Genomic DNA, 18,915 nt, shown 5'->3' on the forward strand with positions numbered 1-18,915 from the left:
TCTTAATAAATAAACAGTCTTCATTTTAGTCATCCTTTTTACGATTACTTAATAAACTCACATGATAGACCATTTCAAACATTTTAACAACTTCAAAGTCAAATTACTCAAAACTAGTATTCTCCAGTTAGTGTGTTCTGCCAGAACGGAGACGAAATATAACATTTGGCGGTCGGGTTTAGATGCTGTTGGCAGAACAGAACATTTTTAACTGAGCCGTGTTGCTGTTCACGTTTCACTTTTGTGATCCCTCACATCGTCTAATACATTATAGCTTTCTTCCGATAAGATGGGTCTACCCTTATCCTACTGTAAAGCGTCAATGCTAGATTATTCAGGAAGGCAGAAGTCCTTGAAAAGCCAAAATCCGCCAGGTTGTGCTGTAGTGCCATAAGTAATGTATAAGTAGGTAAAATTCATGTTTCAATCATGTCATTTACCCATTTATGAAAGAATTTAATTTGTATGAGAAATCTTGACAGGCTCAGAATTCAATGGGTATATGGGACATTTATTTTACCACATGGTTCATTAGTGTTTCGGTTATTAACCTTTTCCACTCGAAAATTTTTTTTATAGGTACATACCACCCACTCGAGACTTTTTTCCGTAAAAAGCATAATTTCAATTTAAAACATTTAATTGGTGAAAAAAAATGTAATTTTTTTTTTTTTTTTATTTCTATAAAATAGATTTATAATGAATATACTGTACTTATTTTTAGTTTATTTATAATTCTTCATTGTGTGGTATTTCACAAAGCAATCTCCAATATGTAATCCTGGCTTATCACAGAATCGTAATGAAATAGCGGTATGTAGATAAGTGGCTATAAATTGTAAATCGTCCATACATATAGTTATGTTATGACTGTAAATATGATCCAAATATAAGCTTGTAAGCAAATATACACTTGTAATATAAGCAGCCGTCTCGTAAATTTTCTAAATTAGTTTCAGGCTCATAACAACTCATTCCCAGTGCGGTACACATTATCAAAAGATTTCTCAAGAAATAATAAATCGATACGTAATAATTTTCATTTGACTCATTAGAGTATTTCACATTATATTTGTAAGGTTCTGAATCGGCATAATATAATAGTAAGTATTGTCATCAAAAACAGTCTATTCAAATATAAAACTGTAAACTATACGAGACGCCCCTGCGCAAGCGAGAACCAATAAAAAAAATAAACACTTCAAAATCATGCGTGACAAACAACTTCAGTTCACTCTAGTCTGGGAACGTTCAATAAATAAAATTTATGTGACAAAAAAACATTGCTTGCAAGCAAGCGACCTACGAATAAAAAAAGAGAAGATTCCGATAAAAATACTATGTAGAAATTACGCACGCAGTATTCTTTTGCCGACTTCTTTCTCAGATAAATGTAATAACCTATTATTATTCATTCTAACTTGATTGAAATCGCATTATAAAAATTGCTGAAAATATTACAAAAAATTACTTTATTGGCGTGCCGCCGTATCTAATGCCGCCGATATGGCGGCACTCGAGTGTTAAGGGTTAACTTTCAAAGGAAGTAGAAATGGGAAGATGGAAACACTGAAAAGTTTTGTTTTATTTTTTTTATATTTTTAGTTTTATAAAAGATAGTTTAGCATTTACAGATAGGGTTCTGGGAATTCAAAGTTGACTTCCCTGCCAGTCAGTTTCTTGTACACAGATTGGAAGGTATCCACCTGAAATGAAAAGAAAGCAATTGATCAACATTATTTTTACATAACAATAAATTGCAAGATCGGAATAGTATAATTTGGCCATTTAGTTCAATCTTTTAAATAGTTACAACTCCTTGATAGGGGTGATTGAATATATAAAATATATCTCTAATTGTTTCTACAGGCAAACAAAACACTCAACACTGACAACATAATTTTACGAATGAACATTTTTAATTGACTTATTGTCCATGAATTATAAGTTGCATGGGTTGGGGTCCAAGGTATTGACCGACGAGAAAAATAGTTAAATTTTGCCAGCCGTGATAGTTAAATATGATATGTCTTCTGATATTTTGAAAAATTGTTACTTCGGTGTCAATTTACATAAAATAATGAGGAATGAAAACAATACAAATATTGCTGTCCTAAGATGTTCCATGCAGAAAAAAGATAATAACTTTTAATTAAATCATCCTGAACAGCATGGCAATGGATTAGGGGTATAAGTAATTTCTTCGTTGGACATCCGCTGAATTCACATTTAATAGAGAGAACAATTTGTGATTATTCAAACTCGCGATCCATAAAACAGAGATTGCATTCATCAAGTTAATAAAAATCCTGTACAGCCCTGATTTAAACCTAAACCCAAAGATACGGTTAGTTTTTTGCTACACTTTTTTTCCTTCTCTTCTATGGCGTAGAGAGAGCTCCCACACCAACCATGCCTAGGGTAAGGCTTCCGAAATCCGAGTCGACTGTAAAATCCTTTGGATATCATGGAAACGAAGAATATGTAATGACGTAGAATCTAAAGAATGGGTTTTAAAAGCCTAGCAGTAGGGTTAACATAAAATATTTTAGAAGTGTTTGCCGATTATTTATTACCATCTCAATATTGTGCGCGGGGCAGGTAAGTGCTAATTAATTCCATGCTGAACAGTAAACACGATTATTCAAATAGGGGCCAGCAAAAATCTTATTCATTGCGGAAATGAAAACTGAATTGTTTGGTTCACAGAGTGCGAAATGACGAAATATCCAATGTTTCCGTTAATCATAAAGAGTAAGGTGGAGGCAAAAGAAAACACATTTTAAGAAACCAGGGTATATCTATTATATACAACAAAGATGACTTGTTTTACCTTGTGTTCAATAGTGGTCTGCTGGTTTTTGTCGAGGTGGACCTTGATGAATCTGCTTCCATCAAGACGTATGCGCACTCTCTTGCCAACAATCTCAGCCGGGAACACCAAGTCTTCCAAAATGCTGTCGTACACTGATGTCAACGTTCTGCAAAACAAAAATGATACAACGTAGTTACAATCTTTGCCTGAAATGTTGTTAAGAAATATTTCTAGCAATTATCAATCATTTCTCATTATTGTGACACATGGTGTTTATTGTATTGAATAATTGACAATGGTCATATCAAGACATAGTCGTAATTATAAACACGGGCTACACTCGAAACCCTATAACAGTAGAACCTTGATAATTCGAAACTCACTAAATTGAAGTAAACCGTATTTAGAATTTTCCGTCAATTTTAAACCACAAGTAAATTCAATATAAAAAGTTCATTGTAAATATTGAAATTTTCGTTATTTCTAATGTTAATACTATCGATCGAAAGTACTTGATGGAATTTGAATTTAAATTCTGTACTATTCTATTTTAGTCATTTTTTGCGACCTGGGTTTCGCCTTTCGGCATCTTCAGGCGCTGTGTACACTCACCAAAGGCAAACACAAACTGACCAACGTGTGTGTTTGCCTTTGGTGAGTGTACACAGCGCCTGAAGATGCCAAAAGGCGAAACTCGGGTCGCAAAAAATGGCTAAAATGGAATAGTACAAAACTTAAATCCATTAGAAGTTCGATATTTAATAATTCAAAAAGGAATTTGGTTCCGAAGGCCATTGTTATCCATGTAAATCGAAATAAATAATGGTAAAATACCCGGAAAGTAATAAATTTAATGACTGCAATTAAGTAGACAAACACATGCAAATTACTGGTGAAACTGGTAGATTTACTGTTACCACACTAGATATTAATATATATTATTATACAGTAACATCGAATATAGATATAATTTAATTGAATATACCTTTTCGAATGGTTGTATAATTTATGCTTCACTTTTGACATTCTAGATTGATTGTTATTATCAACTTGTTGAAAGCGGCGTATTTAATTACTATTTAATTACCGCATTTAAATAACATGCTAATTATATTGAATGGCCAATTAATTAGTGTACAACTGGTGTTACGTCCACGTGGAAAGGATTAACACTATAATATGCAAATATGCTTTAAAATAGTGCAGAGCAATAAATCACACCAAACTACATCATCGAATGCTCGTCATGATTTGATTAGTAACAGAATCTTAAATAGTTAGCAAAAAGCTGGTAAACATGCATTTTTCAAACAACATCCCTATAAGTCATCGCACGCCGCTGGTATTAATGGAGATTATTTATTACCCATTCCATTAGAATTAAGACTGGAATTATTTTTCGTACAGTTTGTGGCGCCCCAAGGCACACTTTGAATACCACTGATATAATCCATACAATATCTTTTCTCCACTTTTTGTGAGGTTAGATTAATTGATTAATATTTATAGTAGCAAAGACTTTTTCACACCATATTTAGATTGCCAATAATACAGTATAAAGAAATTGAATTGTTGAAAGTAAAGAATCAACTGTGTGCGTACCTGGAGTGGGGCCTCTTCTGTTTGTATCCATTGCGCGACTTCCTCGTGGGTTTTGAGAGGATCTTGCGGTCTCCAATGAAAACTACGTGCTTTCCGCTGAATTTCTTTTCTAGCTCTCGCACCAGGCGGATTTGAACCTTCTGGAACTGCTTCAGCTTGGGCATCGGCACATAGATTATGATCGACTGCAAGAAAAAGATACTCAGTTAATACAATATCATTCAGCAATCAGAGCCTTCGTCGCCTACTGTGGTCGGGTTCTCCCTTCCATTTATGAAATTCAAAATAAATTAATCCCATAAAAAACTCATATAAAACTTGTGTGTCATATACAAATACGTGCCACGAATTTTCATGAGTGGAATTATGTGCTTGCAAATCATTCCTGACAATTTTACATAATAAGTGCAGACAGACCAAGCATGGTAAACTAAGAGCCGAGCCACACAGGGCGACTCTGGTCTCGAGACCAGACCGATGTATGCAGTTATATGGAACATGCCACACCTGGTTGCCCAGTAGTCGCGCGAGCACGCATACATCGGTTTGGTCTCGGCGACTGGTCTCAAGACCAGAGTCGCCCGGTGTGGCTCGGCTCTAAGTATATTCTTTTATACAATGTGGAACAAAAGAAATGTTATTTTTTCTGTTTACTGCTAAGTTATATTACTTTTATTCTATGTAGGTATAATGTTAATCTTGTCTAGTTAATTAATATTTTTTATCATTATTTTATCGAATCCGTTGATCGTGGAAGTGTTGAAAAAAGTATTCTCGGCAATCAAAGGGGGTTACTTGTATCATTTTCCGAACCCGATAGGTAATTTTGAAAAACAATGATGTCTTTATTGTCAGCTTGCGGGATGAACAGACTTCAGAAATCGGTACCATACCATATTAACCAAACAATAATGGATAATTATTACAAGTTCATCGATTATAGAGCACTAGCCTGATTTCATTTTCATAGCTTCAAAATTGGTGTAAAAATTGTACAGTATGTTAATAGTTGTGCAATAATAATTATACCTTCTTGTTATTAAGGTCGATTTCCTTGGCCCTTGTGATGTACAGCTCTCTGAGTTGAGCCTTCAGGTCAGAGTTGTTTTGTAACTCGACGAGGGCCTGCGAGATGGAGCCCTCAAACACGTCGGGCTCCGCGCCTCCCGCTTTTAATATTTTCGCACCTGCTGACATCTATCAAAAACAAACAAAAAAATTCTATACTAAACGTTCACAGGATACTATTTTACGTGAATTTAGAGTTTAACCTCTGGCATCGAAACAAGGTACGCAATCTCGCGAATTACAAAAGTTTGATAGGTGCACCATTAATCACATCACTATGATTTGCTGTGCGACTGACTAGCGAGTTAATTCAATGAAGAAGTTATAAAAGCTGAAATTATTATAACAGTGCCTCATTTGTAAATGAACTTTAGACTATGTTAAGTAGCTGTGGTCTCGTCAAAAAGTGGAAATTGGTAGTGTTTATTCGGGGAAATTTTGATTATTTACTTATTATAATAATAGGAAGAAATGAATTGTGAGTTGATAGCTATTACTATAATGTGGGTATACTTTCCACCAGATTTTAATGTGGTTGAAATTGAAAACATCAGTAAACAATAATATTGATGTTTACAATTTAAACCATATTATGTAAGTGGAAAAAATATTGGGTCTTTTTACTGGTTCTCCGACACCGCTCGCTGTCATCTGTCAGTGTTGCCAATCGAACTATAATTATAGTACATTTTGGTTTGCGTACTATTAAAAAAGGAGCATTTTCGTCCGCGTACTATTATAAAAGTATAGTACGTCAAAAATACCACAATTTTGAAAAATGGAATTGATTGAATTCGTCGGTTGTGCGAATATTACCCATTGCTTATTTCATTGCGTTTAAAAGTTGTCTATATTGTCGATGTTTAAAGTTCCGTAAAATGTTCGTACTTCAATCACAGCAAATCGTAATAACGTGAAGCGAGGGACGTAGTAAGTATAATCTATATAATATAAGATCTCAGTGTGCGATATTAGTCTATGGATGTAGTCTTGCGTTGTATACTCTAAAAAACTAACGTGACAGTTAATGACGGCGGCCGGTGTTAGCATTTTTCGGTCGCAAGAGGTGTTTAAATAAAGCAGGGCATCGGAATTTCTCGAATTCTCCGCTATGTTTATGTGACAAACAAAAAACTTACTTTTTCAACACGTCCTATATTTTTTGTCGAAATACTATAATGTCTTGGACCGCGTACTATAATTCGATGACAAAAAGATAGCTGATTTCCAAAATGGCGACTGACAGATAAGGACGACGGAGAACCAGTAAAAGGCACCAAAACATTTTTTAATGCTATAAATATGAAACCGTATCATGGCGCAGCTGTCAAGCCTCTCAGGGCAAGTAGACCTGATATTTCTACTGTTAGGATCTTACAGTATAAGACAACAAAACAGTGACAATGGGCAAACGGTGTAAATCCAAATAAAGGACCTCACTGGACGCATTCAATTCAAGAATTGACCGCTTTTGAAAATCCTCACAGAATTCATATAGATACCGGGGAACAGGAGAAGATTGATGCATAATTCAGGTATGCACAAGGAAATCATTAACACAAAGACAACCAGGGTTGTGAGCAAACTGTAAATTTGAGGACTTGGCTTCGATGAGTCCAGTTAAATATGGTAGTATTATGAGTCTGTAATTATTTTAGATTATTATTATGAATGCTCGGTCGATGCAAGGCAGGGATTTAAAGATTAACTAGAGTCTTTCGAAAATTCAATGGTACATTCTAAACCATTAATGCCGTCTAACGACAGCCACTTAGTGTATCACAAGTATACACACCACACCTACACATTTAGCGAAAACTTGTGGTTCATTTTAGAGAAAATTAAAAAAACCGGGTAATCAAACGGTGGCAAAAGTTAACACACGCAACTGCTAAACAGTGTCGACGACAATGGTAAAAGATTGCCACAAAAAGGATATCGAATGTAAATAAATTAATCAGTTATATTGTAGCCACCATGACAATGAAATTTTACTTTATGAATGGGTACACAGAATATCATTAACGAGGTAGAAAATATGTTACTACATCTTCATATTTTGACAGAATCCAAAATACATACAAGATATCGAAGGATTTTAGCAGTAATTTGGTTAGATAGACATTATAAAAGGAGAGAATGATCGCCGAGACCATGACAAATACACTATTGTGGATTAATTGCATACATTATGACATTACTTCATTGATGAAAGTAAGTAGCGAATGACAGGTTAGGAGTTTGAATAATTTTTGCAATTGTATTCTGACAATTATGAAAATCCAAAACTGGGAATCCACTCTAAGGAATAGGTTAAATATGTAGGAATTCGTTTGACGATCATTAGCAGTAACATTTGACAACTGATATGGGAAAATGGATATATTCAAATGCGTGGATCGGTCCATGTATTGGAGTAGCCGCGAACGAATCCTGCATTATCTCAACACTTTTGAACCATCGGCACTTGTAAATCGCACACACAACAGCTATTTAAACATTTTCGATATAACCACCTTGATTATCACGATATTTCTATAAATTGAAGAGCAATACTGCTAAAATTACAAAGAAATACGGCATAAACGTGTACCTTGTCAAACTGTCGAAGGAAAGAGGTTAGAAAGAGAGAGACATCTGTTAAAAAAAAATTACAAATATTATTGCCACATGAATAAATAATTATTTCCATACTATTTAATGACAGATGTTACAAAGAGGCAACCTCTTTCGTAATAAATAATTATTGACTTTTTTCACAAATCCGACGATGTCCGAACGTCCTTCGTCCGAAAGTATGAAAAATTTAAAAATAAGCAAATTTTCTCAATGTCATAAGTAAAATGTAAAAAAATCCTGGCAACAACACTATTGGATTTATCTCCTGGAGGCCTCCAAACCTGTCTATGTTATGAGCCTCTACTAAAACTGACACTTCCTATTTATGATTGTGTTATGTTCTTATAGATTTTTTTAATGTTTATTTATGATGATTGGCGTCACATCTAATTTTGAAGTAGGATCATGGTCCCCACATTGTAAAGACGGAACTTAGACCAGGATATATATCGAGGCTCTCCACCTACAGCTAAGGTTAAGAGCAGCGTAATGCTCTCCCAAATGACTTTCTGTGGAGCTCAGAGTAGGTACCTACCATTAGATAGAATTAAGGGAACACTGTCTGTTTATAGTAATTTTTTGTGTTTTTAAATAATGCAATTCATAATAATTACATATCTAGTGAAAATGGAAAATTGTTTTTCATAATATTGCAGTGCAGTAGGTACAAGGGATTCACGTAGATACAAGTAGTATCATTAAAAAGTACACAGTTGTTTTGAGACTAACCACAGCAGAACGATTATAAGATAAACTATTTTTTAATGCATAACGAAATATCTATGAAATGGGGTGAGATTAGAACAATGTTGTTTTCAAAACTTTTCCCACCTAAATAACGTTTCAACCAAATAAATCTCAAATTTTGTTAAATAGCATAGTGATACAAATTTTGAAATTAACAATATGTATCATTGTTTTTAAAAAATATTGCATTTTTTGTAATATTGAAAGAGTATCGATATTGACACCCGATATTATGTACGTATTCTTTTAATATGGTGACCCTATCGTCGCTATAGGATTTGTTTCCCGAATAGACCAAATGTCAATTTTACAGGAGACGAAAAACAAATTTCATTGTCGTATATTTAAATATCAGTAGATGTATCGATCATTCTTTCTACACTGTATGATTGCAACATTATCTAAGAATAGATTCCAAGAATAATATACTGGTATAAATCATTAAATGCACAGAAAATGCATTTTATTTACAAGTACTCACTGTGGATATTCGGGAAATTTTTAGCGCTCTCTCAGAATAGTGGATATTCGGGACAAAACATGGACGTTCGGGATTTAAGACTGGAGCGTATTGCTGCACGGCCCACGGATTACTGAGTGGTCAAAAAGTACGCGCCTCAAATGTTATATTTATTAACACGATAATTGTCAATAATTACTTCTACTATTTAAATACTTAATGATCGTAATTACCCAAGTTCGTATGTAATAGTAACATGCGGCAATCGCTTTTTGGTTTTTTCGGATTAAGTAATAAAATAGTTTTTAAGTAATTAACTATTTTTTAATTGAACGAATAATTCACAAGATTTGAGAATATACCATTCTAATAATTGAACATACATAATTTTTAAAATCACTTCTGAGAAAATATATTATAACCAATTGAAAAAATCTTTTTGAAAAAAGTTAGACACCCGGCAGGAATCGACCCTGCATCTCCTGGGTTTACGCCCCAGTCCACGAATTATCCACTATGCTACGAGTTGACATACTTATGACGACAAACTTTAACTATTGGCCTTTTAATACCTGCTCATCAGCATTCTTCAAAATCAAGCGAATATCAGCGATCGGTTTTTGTTTATTAAATAAAAGTAGGTATCTACTACTTCAATTACTAACTGACGTCACGGATTTCTCCAATATTATATGACGGTACTTACCCGTACTTGCTAACAAAAATAATCTATGTATATATATATATATATATATCTATATTATTATATATATATATTTCTATAATTACAAATAAACTTATTACAAACCACCAAATAAATATTATATATTTAGTATTGTAAGGAATAACAACACAAAATAATAGCACGTATAGATTAATTACCATTGGCTGCTAATATTAGATAGGTACTAATATCCTAAGTATATAATATTCACCAAATAAATAGTTACTAACATACATATTAAATTAAATTAACTATCAGCGCATTCAAAAATAAATAATAGCGTCGCCTTTATTTTCATAGAAATACCTAGATTAAAAGTGAAATAAAGACAATGTTTGATTAATAATAATTTGAAATAATAATTATTTTTTACGTCATAGTAGTTGGCGGGTCACACTGTAGAATTCATATAACCGTTGGGATTTTGTGTCATTTATCAAAACAAAATGCAGTTATTTAGGTTAAAATACTCACTTCCATATCTCAACTCTAAGTTCAGGGCGAACTGGTGATGTATCAGCTATGAATGATCTCTTCAAATTTGATGAATTCACTATTAAAACAATAGTAACTTTAAAAACAATATCAATAAGACGAAATTTGAAAGAGGACTACGGAAGGCCGAAAAATATGAAAGTGGGCGTGATTGTTTTAGAGCTAGACAGCGTGAATGTGGGAGCGAGATGCACGGCGTCAGGGCGGTTTGATTGGCTAAAGTCATATTCGGGAAATAAAAACTCAGCCAGAAATCTACTTCGACCAAAATTAACTTGGATATTCAGGTACGAATAGTTGGACATTCGGGAGAACACCACGGAGTAATTGTAACTTAACATGGCGTATTCGGGTTTTTTAAAAAAATATCTCTGTTCCTAGATAAAAATATTTTGTTTTTATAAATGATTTCGGTAGAGTTCGATAAAAGAAATTAAACTAAATTAAAATGTCGATTTCGACGAAAATGGATATTCGGGAAACAAATCCTATAGCGACGCTATTTTGCTGGATAAATATTTAAAATTATCAATGTCTCAGTCACTCCCTTTAACAGGATGTATGCCTTGAGTTTACACGCTCTACAATTCTGTGCGCACAAGGCCGGCCATAAAAAATGACCGTGTATACACACTGTTCGTAATATTCATTATACTAGTCACAGTCGATAGTTTTAAATAATTTAATATATTGTACACACACTTATCTCTTGGAATCATGGAGAAATTAAAGTCTTTGTGATTATACCAAAAAAGATTTCATAGAAATTAGCGGCCCCCCGGGTACCACCATGCTAAAACCTTCCAACATTTCGTCGCCATAGTACTTGTTTTCCGAATATCCATTTTTGTCAAAATCAACATTTTAATGCAGTTATATTTCTTTTGTCTAACTACACCGAAATCATTTATAAAAATTGTATATTTTCATGTAGAAACAGAGATATTTTTTTAAAAACTCCGAATACGCCATGTTTCGCAACGATTGCTTTGTGCTTATTTTCCGAATGTCAAATAGAATAAGCTCGGTCTCACTCTCGCATATCGCTTTCATATAGCGCTGTCTACTTCTAATGTCGCTCACTTCATATGTGACTGATGTCTGTTTTTCGTCTTTCAAAGCGCGCGATTTTGACTACTATTGTGTTATTTTAAGTTTCTATCGTTTAAATAGTGAATTTATCAAATTTAAAGTTATCAATCTTGTCTGGTACATCACCAGTTCGCTCTGAACTTACAGCAGAGTTATGGGAGTAAGTATTTTAACCTAAATTACTGTATTTTGTACTGAGAAACAGAGATAATATCCCAACGGTCATACGAATTGTACAGTGTGACTCGGTAACTACTGTCTTAAAAAATAATTATTATTAATGTCTATAATCAAAACTTTTTCTGTTTTTAATTTACTTTTTATCTATTCATGCTAAAATGTACGCGAATATTTAATCTCATTTATTAATAAGATGTATGTTTATACCTATTTTTTTTGTGGATTTCCATTGAATAGTACATTTGATTGTATTTTCATTAAGTATAATTATAATACTATTGGCTATCCAATAGATATTTTAGTAAATGTACGATCTATTAAGATTAATTCTGGTTTCGTGAGTGAATATTTTATATAATAATATTATACTCAGGATAGAATATTTGCAATTAATGGTTATTAAATAACACATGCCCCTATTTTTTGTTCCATGCCAATAAAACATAATACCTAATATGCAATATATGGTTTGTAATAAGTTTAATTGTATCAAGTTCGATTAAAATAATGAAGCATTATTTGTGACCAATAAAAATATCATTGCCACCGTTTTAATATAGAAATTAGGAAAATTTTACTACCTACATTATTATTACGTAAATCTATGGATATAGATTTTTTATAACTATAATTAGGTATATAATTTTATGTCGATTCCTTATTTTGTAAACAGAAAATGGTGAATGGCATATTTTATAATTACCTATGAAATTAGGTAAAAACGATCATTGATATAACTTGATCACCTATTTACAAAAAATCATGTACCTATCAGTAAATTTATTAAAAATTACGTAAATAAATATTAAGTTTTTAAGTTTGCACTTTTTGACCACACGGTATACCGTGGTCCATGCAACGATACGCTACGGTCTTACATTCCGAATGTCCTTGTTTTGTTCCGAATATCCACTTTTCGGAGCCAGCGCTGAGAATGATCCGTATATCCACATTGCTTACTTGTAAATAAAACGTATTTTCTCTTAGTTTAATGAATTATACTAATATATTATTCATCAAATCTCTTCTTGGATAATGTGGCAATCATAAAAAGGAGACAGAGTGCTTGATATATAAACTGATGTTTAAATATAAGACAGGGAACTTTGTTTTTCGTTTCCTGAGCAATCGACATTTGGTCTATTCGGAAAACAAGTACTATAGCGACGATTTAATGGGCTAAGAAAAGACTTCAATCAATCATTCAGAACAAAAATGGTCGCAGTAAGTAAATTATTAGCATCTTCGTTTCTAAGCAGAGCAAGTAGACCTTCCGACCATGTCCGATCCTAATAAGATCATAATTACCGGAAACTTAAAAGGCTGTAAGTGCCAGAAATTATGAAAACTTTTTTTAAAATTTATTTAGGAAATGGATAGCATGTGCCAAGGCCAATATCCTACAGAAGGGTACAAGTGCCACTGATGCCCGGAAATCCTTCTTAAAAATTCCAGATGACGTTGGTTGTACGAATTGTATGGTTGATGTATGAATTGAATGTTTGAGTGTATCTTTAAATTTCCTCTACCTTCTGTTTTTAAAAATGGCACTTACACCCTTTTATGTTTCCGGTATTCAATATGGGCCTGCATAGAGTGGAAGTTTGTATGAACAGATTTATGTTTTTACGAGAAATGGATGTCAGCCACTTGCTCAACCTATTAGGTCCATATTCTGACTCATACACAAATTGAAAAACAATATGTGTATTTGCCAGTTCCGGGATTCGAACCTGGGACCCACGACATTATAGGCTGATGCTTAAGCCGCGCGGAGGAATAGTTGTTAGTAAAACAATATTGCAACACACTGCACAGCACCAACCGCATTCACCTTAAGGTCCTCTACACACAGTTGACTGGTCTCTGGCAATCATGGTTGCTTACAGCCACAAAGTGTGGCGGGTTGCCAGAACCACAAGCGTAAATGCTGATTTCCTTTCTTCTGCCTCGTGGTTGCTGGCAATCTGGTTGTCGGAGATCAGTCGATAGTGAGTGAGGCCTCTTAATGAAATGTACAAAACTCAAATTCTACAACAACAAAGAAGTTAAGGTGTGGTAACAATAAATAATAACCAGTGGCGGCCGGTAGTCTTCAGAATAGCATTTTCTGGTAGTGCGCAATAGTTTACCTTCTATAAAAAGAAGATCTTCTTCTTTCACCCTGTCACGACCCAGCATTGGGGCATAGGGCAAGCACAAGTTCGCGCCACTTCCCTCGGTCCATCGCCAACTCTTGCGCCTCCCGCCATGTCAGACCTGCAGCCTTCATCGCTGCAGGGTGAGGGAGGGCCGGCCATGGCGACGGAACCCTTGAGGCTGTGCCATAAGGGTACGAAGTGTCACACTCTTTGGCGGCATTTGGAAGTGTCACACTCTTTGGCGGCATTTGGAAGTGTCCTACCCACGTAAGGTCTAAAAGCGTCTTTTCATGATTACCTCAATCACCGAAGGCTGCCGTGTTCTCTTACCGACTTCTCAGAAGGTAAATTAAATATGTCTTTGTTTATTTATACTATTTCTCAAAAAAGCAGCATTGAACAGCTAGAATGATTTAATATCAATAAAGAAATATAAATGTCACAGTTTATGGCTTTACGCAGGAGCGAACAATGCTTCAGCCAAATAAATAACCGCTGATGTGTTTTTTATTATTTTGAATGTATTTGAGTGGTTTAGAAATAAACGCGGCAGTTTGTATTTTAGTAAAATATTGATGATTCATTAAATATGTTAACTGTAAAATTGTTAAAAATTAACTCGCTAACATTGTTATAAAACAGAAATTGGCGTTTTTGTTTCTAGAGTCCTTCGTTTCATGCGCTGATCTAAAAGTGTGTGAAAAATTCTACACACAACGCCATTACAGGAACATTCGTCTACCGTTTAAGTAGTATACAATGACCTCATTGTAATCCTGTGCAAACTGAAAATCTATTCGGATCGCAATCGCTTTGCGCTCATGAACGGAGTATTGTTCATAATACTGCTACATGTTCTACTTCGCGAAGTGAGTGATACACATATGAATAACAGTGAAAAGTTGAGCGATGTCTTCAAAAATGCAGGCAGTGCGCAGCACTTGCATGGTATTAGAGGAGCCACCGCTGATAATAACATACACATTGTAATATTTAAGCAATAGCAATTTATTTATGTAATTTATAAAGATTGTCCTTATTAACAAACATTTTGTATAAATCTTAGGTGATATGATTGTTATAAAATAGCAATGACTTTACAAGCAACAATAGTAACCTTGTAAAAATTTGGTATAACATACATCTTAATTTATAAATAATTTCGACGGCTTAATACACTTTTGGGCAAAAATAACCTTTTCATTCTAATAGTATCCTAAATTTCTACTTATTACAAAAGTATAACTCCAAAAATATCACTGACCATCCATGAAATAGGCCGCATAAAAAAGAACTAACTCCATCTGTGTATTGCGTTAAAAACTAAAGAGGGATCCTACTATTTGTGGAATGAAACAGAACGAGGGGTTAGCGCCGATAAGTTTTCCTCTGTAGTAGCGAAATAGCTGATCACAGAAAGAATTCTGCCCCAACTTACATAGTCGTGAAACAATTCAGTCAGTAGAATTCGAAGATCTGCCTAGCCTGTATTTAAGTAAACTGCCAATAATAACCAGGAAATACCAAGCCCTACAAGATTTGAAAACCACCATCCTATCTGATTACCATTTTTAATAATGTTAATTAATTTACCTAAATTTTAAAATAAAACCTGTTGACAGGTTCTCACTTCTGTTTGTTCTAATGTTTGTTATCCTCACTTTAAAAGAAATATATTATTAAATTTGTATTTTGGCTAATAATTATAATTGTTCCTCTCATAACTAATTCATTAAACACTTTTATGAAATAGGGCCAACTCCTTGAAATAAATTTTAAATATGTGATATGCAAAAGAGCTAATTAATATGAAGGAACTGATTCAAATGTTGAGATATATTTTATTAAGGGGGGACATGCTCGTCGAAGGTCAAAATTGAGTTTTTATTGTATTTTCAAACCATGATACTGGACACTCCTTAAACGTTGTAGATAATCTATTTATTTAATTTTGAAGCCTTATTATCCTTTATAGTTATTTTAAACATTTGATGACTGCATAAAGTATTTTTGTTACATAAAAAAGTATTCTTTTAAACCTCTCGCTCTAATGTTTTAGAATATAGTCATATTTCGGTACATAACTGTGCAGTGGTGTTAAGATTTTTTACATTTATTAATTTTTAAACGCATTTATAAAACCATTAGCATAATTTATTACGAAATAATTTTTGTAAAATATTCACGATAAAAAATTATATTGATAATCTCTGTGATCCCAAATTTGACAAGAATTAGGCATTTTATTATTCAAAAAATCGGCAAGATTAACACATTTGAAGATGATTCTAAAGATATTCATTATAAGCTATGTCTTTAACCATTCAAGTGTGATAAACATCTTATGAATAATGATTGCTTTATAATAATTATTGACCTAAGAATAAGGTAGTGTTTTTTTAAAATACGCCATTTCTTTTGTCATTCCCTCGTGGTTAAGCTACAACATACGGCCGTAGCCATAAATTGACAAACTATAATTAAAGTAGGGAGTAAAATTATGTTAACGCGCGTGTTTGAACATGTACCTAACCGAATTTTTTTTTATTTTTTTTTTAAACGGTACATGTTCAAACACGCGCGTCAATATCATTTTACTCCCTACTTCAATTATAGTTTGTCAATTTATGGCTACGGCCGTATGTTGTAGCTTAACCACTGGGGAATGACAAAAGAAATGGCATATTTCAAAAAAACACTACCTTATTCTTAGGTCAATAATTATTATAAAGCAATCATTATTTATAAGATTTTTATTACACTTGAATGGTCAAAGACATAGCTTATAATAAATATCTTTAGAATCATTTTCAAATGTGTTAATCTTGCCGATTTTTTGATTAATAAAATGCCTAATTCTTGTAAAATTTGGGATCACAGAGATTATCAAAATAATTTTTTATCGTGAATATTTTACAAAAATTATCTCGTAATAAATTATGCTAATGGTTTTATAAATGCGTTTAAAAATTAATAAACGTAAAAAAATCTTAACACCACTGCACAGTTATGTACCGAAATATGACTATATTCTAAAACATTAGAGCGAGAGGTTTAAAAGAATACTATTTTATGTAACAAAAATACTTTATGCAGTCATCAAATGTTTAAAATAACTATAAAGGATAATAAGGCTTCAAAATTATATAAATAGATTATCTACAACGTTTAAGGAGTGTCCAGGATCATGGTTTGAAAATACAATAAAAACTCAATTTTGACCTTCGACGAGCATGTCCCCCCTTAACATACATAAATAATCACAATGTGAATCTTTCCAATAAAAGCATTAACACTATTATACTCAAATTACATTGGTAGATTGCGTCTGACCCGATCGTCTGCCACGATTGCCAAAATTTATTATCTATGGTTTTCCGGAATCGTGAACGATCGTGAGCAAATTGGAACCAATCCTATGTCCGTCTGTCATGATACACGAAGATTGCCAAGAACGTACGAAAATATCCAAAGCTACCGCCCGCTTGCGTGGTTAGGTTTGTCAGCTGAGTTTTGATGTAAAATTGCAAGGGAGAACTGTGCAGGGTAGCCACAATCTAACGAAGAAATAATTTTCGGTCAAACCATATTTTTAATAATAGCAACACTATGCTTATTTTAAACCAATCAAAAGCAAGGACCAACGCGATCAAATCGTTGCGTGTTAATTGCTTGTAGTGTAAAGATGTTGGTCACGACGGTTGGCGTGGATCATTGGATCTGCGCGTCTGCCAATGTAATTAAGCCTTTATAAAAAAACAGTTCATACTGTAAAATTAGCTCTGAAGGAGTTGGGCCCTCTGTGTATTAAGCCGTCGATTTGGTATAACTCATGGCAATTTTCATAATTATTGTACTACATATATAATAACACTATAAACTTTTGGTTTTATCACGCATTAAAAGAATGAAGTAGGTTGGTTAACTGAGAATTTTAGTACCCACGGCAATTAGTAAATAATTCACATCTTCCTGGAATACAAACATTAAATAGGTAGATACCTAAAAATAATAAAATGACGTTCACTGTGTAATAAAATTAATATAAGTGTAAATTAAAAGAAATTACGTAAATTTATATAATAGTAAAGCTTCTAAAAAAATATATTAAACATCTGAAAACAAATAAAAAGGAAATGCAATTATATTTATAGTCGAACTTGGTTATTACGATCACGGAAATAGCGAGATTTCGGATGTAATGAGGAAAAATTCGTTGACATTTTAGTTTATGATTTTCTCCATACATTTATTCACTTTTATAACGAGCTACTTCTCGGGTATACCGAGCAAAACTGTTAATGTGTCGATCGTTAACATTTTCGACCCTGAGCAATAAAATCCGACCTGGCAGAGTTAACTAGACTGATGCCGCCGGGATCGGATTACGTTTATGACACTAGTTAGGTGTCTAAGTACCTAATTGATGTTTTCGCCGACAACATTGAATAAGTATCCACGCATATGGTTGAAATTGCATGTAAAAAATTCAAGCTTTGTGAAGTCAGTAGGTACCTACCAGCGCCGGCGGCTTAGCACTTCATTACAATATACAACTTCTTTTGTAGTTTATGAATGCCTTGTTTCAAGGATTTTTACGATGTTTTCCAGATTTTTTATGTTCTATGCTTAAATAGAACGTGGCGCGAAAAATGTTATATAACGAGTAATGCTTATAACGAGCAAATTCAGTGTGTCCCATCTTCCTCGTAATAACCAAGTTCGACTGTATTGAAAAACAGTTAAAAAAATAATAATAGGTAAAAATAAGTCTCCTATCTGTCAATGGTGAAGGTACTTGATGTTCACAAAAGTGTTTGAAAATTCTCAATAAAATTAATTTTAATCTATTTACATCAATAATAAGATAAATCACAAAATTATACTTATAATATGGCCGTAATTTTAAATGCTGTAATAAATATTTTATTTTTAAGCAGTGAAGAAATTATATTATTCTTCTTTGGTAATC

At 33.3% G+C, this 18,915-nt stretch overlaps 1 protein-coding gene across 2 annotated transcripts; it reads right to left on the reverse strand.

The window, feature by feature from the left end:
- Positions 1 to 1,577: 1,577 nt before the first annotated feature.
- On the reverse strand, positions 1,578 to 8,124 carry RpS7 (ribosomal protein S7). Of its 2 annotated transcripts, none has more exons than XM_085960624.1 (5): positions 8,079 to 8,124; positions 5,447 to 5,614; positions 4,418 to 4,602; positions 2,834 to 2,981; positions 1,578 to 1,706 (listed from the first exon to the last, which is right to left on the reverse strand). In XM_085960624.1, the coding sequence occupies exons 2-5, from the start codon at positions 5,612 to 5,614 to the stop codon at positions 1,629 to 1,631; spliced, it is 579 nt and encodes a 192-aa protein (XP_085816750.1). In that variant the 5' UTR covers positions 8,079 to 8,124; the 3' UTR covers positions 1,578 to 1,628. The 2 variants fall into 2 exon arrangements, with proteins under 2 accessions (XP_085816750.1, XP_085816751.1); XM_085960625.1 differs by having other exon boundaries at positions 8,002 to 8,103.
- Positions 8,125 to 18,915: the final 10,791 nt, after the last annotated feature.

The sequence above is a fragment of the Rhyacophila brunnea genome, unplaced genomic scaffold (assembly GCF_057557595.1).
Source record: "Rhyacophila brunnea isolate RB1 unplaced genomic scaffold, BYU_Rbru_1.0 scaffold_12, whole genome shotgun sequence".
NCBI lineage: Eukaryota > Metazoa > Arthropoda > Insecta > Trichoptera > Rhyacophilidae > Rhyacophila > Rhyacophila brunnea.

Bases quoted from the DNA above. Each gene is read 5' to 3' on its own strand.
- RpS7 (XM_085960624.1), bottom strand. From the start codon at position 5,614: ATGTCAGCAGGTGCGAAAATATTAAAAGCGGGAGGCGCGGAGCCCGAC. The intron at 4,603-5,446 runs GTATAATTATTA...TTTTTCTTGCAG, and splicing joins TCGACCTTAATAACAAGAAG to TCGATCATAATCTATGTGCC. The intron at 1,707-2,833 runs GTAAAACAAGTC...TTTTCATTTCAG, and splicing joins AGACCACTATTGAACACAAG to GTGGATACCTTCCAATCTGT.